This window comes from Medicago truncatula, chromosome 7, assembly GCF_003473485.1.
Source record: "Medicago truncatula cultivar Jemalong A17 chromosome 7, MtrunA17r5.0-ANR, whole genome shotgun sequence".
In the NCBI taxonomy this organism is placed as follows: Eukaryota; Viridiplantae; Streptophyta; class Magnoliopsida; order Fabales; family Fabaceae; genus Medicago; species Medicago truncatula.
This window is the reverse complement of record NC_053048.1, coordinates 35,744,497-35,754,514: the sequence shown is the minus strand read 5'-3', so window position 1 is coordinate 35,754,514 and position 10,018 is coordinate 35,744,497. Positions and strand designations below refer to the sequence as shown.

Sequence of the window (10,018 nt, the reverse complement as noted above, 5' to 3'; positions counted from 1 at the left end):
TCTATTTTATCTTATTTCCACTTAATCCACTAAACTCTCTAAATTCTCAAAACAGCCCCACAATCTTAATCTTATTTCTATTTTCAAGACTTATTATATTAAATAATAAAATAACACTACTTAATAAAATAACGACACACCACATAATCATTTAAATCACATAAATACTAAAATAAGTCACTTAACAAATTATATAATCATATAAATATATTCTAAACCTATTAAAACAATCAAATAAATCAAATAATTCAAAGAGAGCGTTACAATAATCGCAACTTTTTGAGAAGATAAGGGGTCAAAAATCATTTTTCTCTTATATTATGGGTCAAAGGAGCATATTTTTCTAAACATGGGATCACTTTCGTCATTTTTTTCAGATCAAAATCACAACTTTTTAAAACTTAAGGGTTGAAAAGTGCACCTTAACCTTTTTTATAAAGTTGTGATCTTTCTTTCTTCACGCTACTCCAAATTGGCTATTTTACATTTAATCCCAATGTTTTCTAATTATAAAATTTGAACTATGTTTAACCTATTTTATTCAACTGCTCAAAAAAGAAAAAACTTATTTTATTTAAATTCAACTGACTTTATTAAAATGATATAATTTGAAATTGATAACAAAATTTATAATCTATCATTTTATTAATTGAACATGATTTCATAATACATTTACATTAATATAATGTTAATTAATCACATTTTATAATCGAAAAAACATTAAATATATTTCAAATTATAAAATTCAAACAGGATCAAATGAGAAAAATGAATGACGTGCGAGAAAGACGGAGGGATGGAAAAGAAATTCTTTTACGCATTGTCCCCCTTAATTGCTCAACTTATCATTTCACACCTTCTGACAGGCATATGTTTAGCTTGATAGTGCACAAAAGATAATTATATAATTATATTCTACTATTTGTGAGCAATTGATGAGAGCTCAAGAGCGATCACTGGTTCTAAGAAGTTCTAATTTACAACCTTTTTTTATTAGGTTAAGTAGCCCAGTAAAAAAGCGAGGAATTTGATGTTTAAATTAAATCCTACACATGCATAATAATGTTCATATAACTATAAATCAAGTTGTACTTGCATGACGTTTTTCTTTTTAAATCTCAAAAATCAAATATATGTAGTTTTTTTTTTTATTTTTTTTTTTTTATGTTATTGGTTTCACTTGGTGTCCTTTCTGTGGTTGTTCACTTTCACTATAAGTGCTAGTACTTCTGCAAAACCTCCATCAACTTATAGAAGAAAGTTAATGAAACAAATATTCATTTGTTTTTTTATTGTTGGATTTCCAGAAAACTATTACAAACAATGGATTTAGTCAAATGTTCAATTCATAAGTTTAGTTTCTCATGAAAGTGAAAGAATGCCTTTTTGCGATTTGGTTGTCTTGCATATGAGTAATTTGAAAGAATCATATTATAAGGTTGTTCGATAATAAGGATGGCTTAATACGCAAACATGTAGACATGAATAAACTTTTGGTGTGGTCTTAGATCAAGTCTAAAGCTAAATATTTTTCATATGATATATATCAATGAAACATTCAACCACTCAGATGTTTAAAAGTGTCTTGGTTGTAATATAATCCTCAAGGTTTTTTTGTTGGTTTTTGGAGGTATAATTTTTTGGTATTGTTTCTTTGTACTTATCTTAGCACTTTCTTTCTGTTCTTTGTTCGTCAGTTTTTAATATAGTATTCTTATGGCTTTTAAAAAATAAACCTCTAAAATAAAGTATTTAGATTTTGAGTATTAGTTTAAGGTCTTATTTATGATGTATATTCAGGATGACTATTGATTGTTTTCATTGTTATATATGTTGTCATGTTGTGTGCTCATCTTTATCAAGTGACTCAAACACTCAAATCCTAATTATTGGTGTAAGTTCTTCAATTTACTTCTTTAAAAATTGTAGCCATTCGTATCAAAATCCACATCATTGCAATTTATATCCACACTAATAATGATACAAGTGACATTAAACAAACCCATTGATTTTGTACAAGCAATTCCATAAACAGTAAAAAACCCAAAGGTTCAATTTACAACATACTATCAGTAAGAGCAGGCAACCTTCTGAAGAAATTAACTGGTGCAGATGGTAACTTACCCCTTAACTTAGGGTGCCTCATTAGGTAAAATCCAGCTGAAAGAAACACTAACTGAGTAGGTATCAGATACAAAACTATTGCAGCCACAAAAGAAAACGCCATGAATATATATGTTGCTCGAGGATCCCTCCAGTTTAGTAGTGCATGTAGCCTCTCACCTTGTGTTGCTATGTCTCCAACAACACTTTGAACCCTCCCCGCCAAACTTCTCAACCGATCGTACCTCCAACGAACTATATCCTGGCTTTTCTTCGTTGGAAACGTATCAAACTCCTCGTCCAATTCGTCTGGAGTTGTCACATCAGTACAAGAAAGACTAGTGTTCATGTGAGGAGGGTTCCTCGGGCGAAACCTCCATTTCCACAGACCTATAATGAACATGTAGAGAAACATGGTTGGTAGAATGAGTTGTGGGAAACAAACAAGCATCATGTAAAGAATGTGGACTAATACTGTTGTGACAGAATTTTTCCATGTTGAAATTTCTATTAACCAACTTCCAACTGATATTAGTCCCGAGAAAACTTCTTTCAGACGGTTGATGTTCGCCTTGCTTTTTCTCATGCTCCATAGATGAGAGTCTGTATCAGACATGTATCCAACCACTTCCTTTCTAAGAGGTGGTTCTGTTCTGCCAAGTCTAGCTTGAACAATGATCATTGCTTGGAATTTCAACTTTTCTTGTTCAAATATGTTGAGAGGTTTTGTATAGTGCATCTTCGGCAAATGCGGTTTGAAATACAAATTAATCATGTTCATCATTGAGGTACATGAGAATCGGATGGCTAAATGAACCTCACCCATCTTCTTGAGACCGGAACCTTGCAGCGACAACAACGGATAATTATGTGTGTAAATGCGACCGGTTTCCAACGTTGAGAGCCTTATCCGAACCTTACCGATCTTTGAATCATTGCTGTCATTTGAATCATTAAGTTGTCCATTGTTAAACACACCAAGGGTGAGAACTGTGGATGGATCATAAACTTCCCAATAGTACTGCTCATGGAATTTCGGGCTTAAACTGCCCACAATCGTTCGCGTTCGCACCCATTTGTGACCATATTTTGCCACACAGTATACATCTGCTGCCCCTCTACCATCCCTAGTTTTGGTTGGTTGTACATCAGCATTCAAAATGCCAAGTTCCAATACACCAATTGCTTTTTTCCATAGTTGTCTTGAAGTAGGCCTAAGATCACTGCTATAATAAGTTGATTCATCTAACACATGGTATCCACCATCAAGAAAAACATCGATATGGATTCGACTCGCGAACTTGTCTTTATCTTTGTTTTTCTCTTTAATTTTCCTTTCTTCTGCTTCCATTGCTGAGGACATGGACTTAGCAAGCGGATACCACCTGCTACGGACTTTTCGGTCATCAACGCGTTTTTCAATTGTGCTGAGAGGAATAACAATATTGCCAATAGTCTCATCCTTATCTTCAACCGTAATGATCAAAGGTTCTTCAAAGGGTTCAGCAGCAACAAACAAAGTACCTTGATCCCACCGCGGGTTATTGATTCTTGATTGAACCGGTTTTGTCTTGAAAATCTGGTTACCATGTTGCACCTTAACAAAAGCATCAGGAGCTCTAGACTTGTTGTCGTGTGAAACCAAGTCGTGTGCCTCAATCACTTTCACACGTAGGTACCATAACCTTGGAGAAGTGTAGACTTTAGACCGAATCTGAGCATAGTTAGCTGAAAAGCTTTCATTAGGAGACATTGAATCGGAATGCCAAGCATCAGGAAAAGCCTCATCAGCTTGTGTGCCATGCCAGACAGCAAGCATTATCTCTCCAGTATTCATCATTTCGCCTTTTTTGTTCACAATCCTATACCACTGAGGAGCCAAAGGACTATCAGGTGGAACACGTTTAGGAACATCGTACAGATCAAACCTCACAGTTCCAACAAAATCATCATGTATTGTGTCCTTGTCTTTGATAACAACTTCAAGAGTAGTTGCTTGTTGATTCTCCTTGGCAAATGCAAACACCAGGTTCCATTCAGGACTATTGTTTTTCTCAAAGTGATTGGTTGTTCCTTTGAAGTTTCCAACCTTGACAATCACATAGGGATCAAGGCTACCGGTCAAATCCATCCTTGGAAGATCGCGAGCTTTCACAACTCGTATGAAAAGATAGTCCATTGGTTCTACAAGGTCATAGGTGCTGCTAGGAGAATTATTACTCCCGCGAAGAATTCTTCCACCAACGACTTTTCCACCTCCAAGAGAAGGATTTGTCTCTTTGATTACATAGTCCATTGCAGACGCTGCTGTGCCTGCAAACGCTTTAACAACTTTCGGAGCAGACGGTCCAGATTTCATCTCATGCATCCCAACTGTTACATTTGATTTCTTTTCCTTTCCATCATTTGATTTAGGAAGGTTGTGAAATGTGTGCCTTGACTCATTTTTCTTTTTCAACACATTGTTGAGGATTTGATTTGTAAATGATGCCGGTACCGGTATTTGATCTTGTGCAAGGTTTTGATCGGTATTCATGAATCCATTGTTGACGAAGGGTTCTTGCATAGCAGGAAGAGGGTTTGAGGCTCTTAAAGAAGGATTATTTGTAATGAATACCTTCAAACCAAGTTCACCTTTCGTGCGCGAAAAAATGCCTTTCTTTTCAAGAGGATAGTGTAATACAACAGCATCAGAATGTGGAACAAATGAGGTTCCAGTGAGCTTAACCTTGCCAAGGGGAATTTTGGAGCCATTGGTTTTGTTATAGTGGTTTATGCAGGCTTCAAGATTAAGGTTTGATAACTTGCTTGGATCTGTAATGTTGAAGTAAAAAATCTCATTCCAATATGGACTAAGATCTTTATCTTTAGTTGTTGTACGAAATTTCTGATCATCAAATTCAAGTTCTACAAAAGTAGTAGATGACCCCTCTCCATCTTTGGCAACAAGGTCATGAGCACCAACAACTTCAACACATAGCTTGAGACTGCTCATTGAAAGTATCTGAAAATGGAAATGAAATAAATAAGCAGGACAAACAAAGAAATTTCGAATTAGGGGGGCACCATATATATCTCTTTTCAACCGTTGTCCTATCTATCGTACTAAAAATTATAAAAATAGTCATTTTGGTCTTTAAACGTGTGATATATTATCGCAGTAATATATAAATTTATCAAAGTTACAAACTCATCTCCAAAGGTCTCTTTGTTATTAATTGTATAGATCAAAATTTGACTGGTGAAAAGTAAATTTGGAAACTAAAGTAACCGACTAAAGACACGTTTAAACACCAAAATGACTAATAAGACACAATTAAGTTTACTTTCGTAATTTTGAAACATTTTAAAACTATTATAACATCTCATATTTTTTAAAAATAAAATCAAAACATAATGGAGGCACAATCACATATGTCTTTTTCGTACCATATAATTTGGCTTTTAGTGTATTATGTACTACAAAAATTGTTTTTCAAACTTTAGTGTAGGTCATTGCACACACTACCCGTAACCTGGGTCCGTCATGAATAAGATTGAAGAGTAATACTCCTTACAGTCACATTTATAAGCAAAAAACAATTTTTTAAATTCATTAAATATCTAATGTATTTGATTTACAAAAGTACTTTTTTATTTATAAATGTAATCGGAGAGAATATCGCATAATATATAAATCTCAATTGTTGTTACAATCCTATAGTCTTAGAAGGACAACTTAACAAGCCTAGTTGTTACAGGATCTTTATGCTTTCCCATTAATCAAGTCAAGATGTATTTTCTAGGAAAAAAAATTATGTTTGCAAAAGAAGAAGAAAAAAAATGTAAGAATACAACAAGATCCATCTTCACCGATTTCTCTAGATCACTTTTGTGTTCTATCATAATAATTGATCAACAAAAAAAGATAGAGTTCCTAACCTAATATCCATGAGTACAATTGAAAGTTCATTCATCAAATAAACATGATATTTGTTTGACTTATTACATAAAGGCATGAAATTTAAAATTTTATTTGATTTCCTCTTTTTCTAAAAGTAATAATCTGAAATATTTTGTGAATCTTAATACATAAAATAAAATCACATATTTTTCAATCATAGACAAGGAAGAAACAAAAAGTGAAAAAAGGGAGTGGAAATTTGTCTTGGAAAGCAAGTAATACCTCGAGTACAAGCAAGAAAGAAGAAAATTTGGAACATATAATAGTGGACAAAAAGCAACCAATCCCACAACACTTTTTTAAGTGACCAAAAGGCAAGACAAGAATAATAAAGAAATCTTTTTGTACTCTAAAAGGTGAAATACAGATTTTGTGAACAATGAATAAAAAACATAGGCTCCATAGACTCCTTGTACTCTGCTCAATACAGGGAGAATGATCTTAATACAAAGTAAAAAAATTCAAAAGAAAATTAAGGATTAATACATGAACTCCCAATGATTCTGTATTTTCAAAAGAAGGAGGAGAGGGTGTTAAACTAGAAGTGAAAATAGAAACTCAAGTTTTTTCTTAAGAAATCAAACTATTCTATCGAAATTGATACCTGGGAGAATCGAACTTGAAATCTTCATAGAAACTCAAACTTATAAGACAAACAAAGTAGTTTTATTAAGAAAAAGAAAAAACATAAAACTAGTTTCAAACATCTCAAAAAAAAAAAAACCATAATTAGGAGTCAACTAGTTTCTGTATGATGCATCAATATTTAAAGTGAAGCAACGTATTTCATCCAAAGATTGAAACTTTGAAGACTATATATACATGCAAGTACTCAAAAGCTAAAAATCAGAAAAATGTTTCACATGAAAAAATAAATGAGCAACAAGTGAAGAGGAGAAGGTAGATGAAACGTATACCTTGGTGTTTTTAAGTCAGCAACAAAAACAACGGTCTTTTGTGCTTGGAAATATAACAATGAGAGAGAGAGAGAGAGAGAGAGAGAGAGGAGGATACAAGATAAATAAGAAGGAAGAAAGGGTTGAGATGTTCCAGGATGGTTCGCAAGAGAGAGAGTCGTTGAAAATGAGTGAAAATGACATACTTTGACTTGCATTTTTTTTTCCTTCATATTTTGTTGAGAGAGAGAGAAAGAGAGATAGGGTTGTACTTGTTGTTAGAATGTTCGTTTATGTTTGTTTTCTTGTGTTTCTTTGTATTTGCTTAGTTTTTAAGAGAACAACAACAACCTCGGTCTTAGCTTCAGTTTTTGTCTCACGTCTAACCGCGTTAAAAAGCCCTTTCTAGTACACACACATCTCTGTGTCCCTCACGTATAATAGTTCTTCATTTCAAAAGGAAAATTATTTTTTGACACCATATATCTATTAGAAATGATATCTGAACAATTATTTTGTGACCATCGACAACATTCTTATTTTCTCTCTTTATTGCTTTGGTTTTTGTGTCAATATTTATATATATTTCTATGTATATATTGATTGTTTAAATAACATTACTCTAACCATTTTACGTCAATAGAGATAGTGATATGATAGATGTGATATATAAATTATGTGATAGAAAGAGAGTAATAAAAAGAAAATAATATGTTTAATAGATGTTTAATAAGATGTTTTCATATGAATTTTAGATTTGATAAAGTCCATATGTAAATTGATCAAAAGGGAAAAAAAAATGATGTGAAAAAGAAAGATAAATGACGAAATAGTCATATGAAATTAAGTTAATAGACAACAAATGTAATTTTGTCTATATTGTATCGTTATTGATAATTTATAGTCAAATGTACTAAATAATCAAATATTTTGAAAATTATGTAGTCAATAATGTTTTATTTGTTTTGTTTGAATAAACGTAAAATTTCTATTTTTGTGCAGTCAAATATAATATGACCTTAATTTATAATACCTTCCTCCCTAATCAACATTAAAATTGAGATTAAAAATACAAATATATTTTAATAGAGAAATAATGAACACTCACTGAAGGGATTAAAAAAGAAGAAGGGAGGACGACATTGTGCATATTGAAATGCTATTTGGACACAAATTCTAGACAATAATACAACACCGTGCAAGTGTTTCATATCGTGGTTTGTGTGTCTAAATATAACATTACTTCTAGTCTACCTCTTCTTAAGTAAACAATTTTTTTTTGGACAAAAAATAAACATTATAACAGCTCAAGTCTACCTCTTCTTTTAATTCATTTAGAAATATATCGTGGATAGTCATGACATTATAAATATTAGAAAAATTAAATCATATCGTTTCCAAAATCCAAATACATACAAAACTCGGTATAATGCAAATAAAGTTAGGTAACAATTTTTAGTCAAGTTATCTGAAAAGTCAATGAACTCATCCAACACCGTCCTCCTTGTCTTTTTTTTTTCCTACACAAGACTGATAAATTTATAGTCTTCGGAAGAAAATTAATAAAAAAAAATAAAAATATATGCATGGTTGTTTCCTTCTAACCATTAACAATCTTAAAAAACTCGTGATCGTTTTCATTGACAGTGCCGTTTGAAGATCAAGGTTGAGGGATATTTTGTCTTAAACAAAGACTTGTACAAAAATATTTGCAAGTCGTCATGTTCCTATCTTGAGAGTTTAAGTAGCCTTTTTATTCAATTATTGCACCAATCATGCATGGGTAGAAAAACATTATAAACTTTATAGTCAACTCATGCTCTATATTATATGTCTTACAATTTGTGATTTTTGTCTAACTCAACATCACAAAATCGACTTAGCATTTTCTTGGCAAGAGTAAAATTTTATGGAGCGTTTGATTCACAAATCATTGAATACTAGTTAAAAAGTATATGATAACTGATGAGGCATAATTGTACCATAGAAAAATAATACTTTTTTATGTACAAAAATAAAATAAAGAATTGTAATTTGATATTTTTGATAGTATGTATTCTGGACAAAAAATTGTCTCATGACTTAGTAAGGACAATAATTTTTATTTTTGTTCAATTTCTCGCTACCTATCGTAGAGTCTCGTAATAAATCAAAGTGTACAAAAAAAGTTGTGCAATACAATACCTTATTTTTTTTTAGCAAAACAAATGCACACTTAAATAATTGAGTATTATACATATTTGAGTTTTTCTATTCACACACTATATATTTTTTATTACACCTAGTTTTTTTTAAATTTTTTGATAATACCAAAATTGTCCTTTTATATAAATTATCTTAAAATCTTGATTTCATTCATTGTCACTCTAAAATTCCACTCTCTTTCACCCACCAACAATCAAACAATCCTGATGTTCAATTAATCTCTATGGAAGATTAAAGAGTGAATCAAAACATCTTTCATTCATACTCGATTGCATATAAATAAGTGAATTTTTTCTTCTTTTTCAATAACGCTGGTTTCAATTTTCTTCTTCTTGTTCAACTGCACTGTACGACAGTTTCAGTTTTACATTATTGAGGTTAACTTAAATTCAGTTTAAGTAGGTTCATGTAAACTTAGTTTACATAATCTACTTAAACTTAGTTTGCATAACTACTTAAGCTGAGTTTAAGTATGCACACTTAAACTCAGTTTACATGACCTACTTAAACTAAGTTTACATGTACATACTTAAACTGATATTACGTATAATCATTGAACAAGGTTGAACTTTTAGATGTACACTTAAACTCAGTTTACATGACCTACTGAAACTAAGCTTACATGACCTACTTAAATTGAAGAGGGATTTTAGGGTGTAACCAAGAAAAAATGAAGATGCTTGTTGAAAATTAATTTTATGAAAGGATAATTTTGTCATTTTGAGGTGCAACTAGGATTAAACAAGGTGTAATTAGAAAAACTCTACATATTTTTTCTCAAGGATTATTTAATGACTATAAATTTACCTTTATAAAGGGAATAAGTAGGTTCATTGGCGGAATCTCTTGTGAGAATAGGGTAGCTTTGGGC

The 10,018-nt window shown here is 31.7% G+C and overlaps 1 protein-coding gene across 1 annotated transcript; it reads right to left on the bottom strand.

The window, feature by feature from the left end:
- Positions 1-1,907: 1,907 nt before the first annotated feature.
- On the bottom strand, positions 1,908-7,090 carry LOC11435891 (FT-interacting protein 3). The gene is made up of 2 exons (XM_003623860.4): positions 6,964-7,090; positions 1,908-5,107 (listed from the first exon to the last, which is right to left on the bottom strand). The coding sequence occupies exon 2, from the start codon at positions 5,096-5,098 to the stop codon at positions 2,057-2,059; it is 3,042 nt and encodes a 1,013-aa protein (XP_003623908.2). The 5' UTR covers positions 5,099-5,107; positions 6,964-7,090; the 3' UTR covers positions 1,908-2,056.
- Between the last annotated feature and the right edge of the window lie 2,928 nt (positions 7,091-10,018).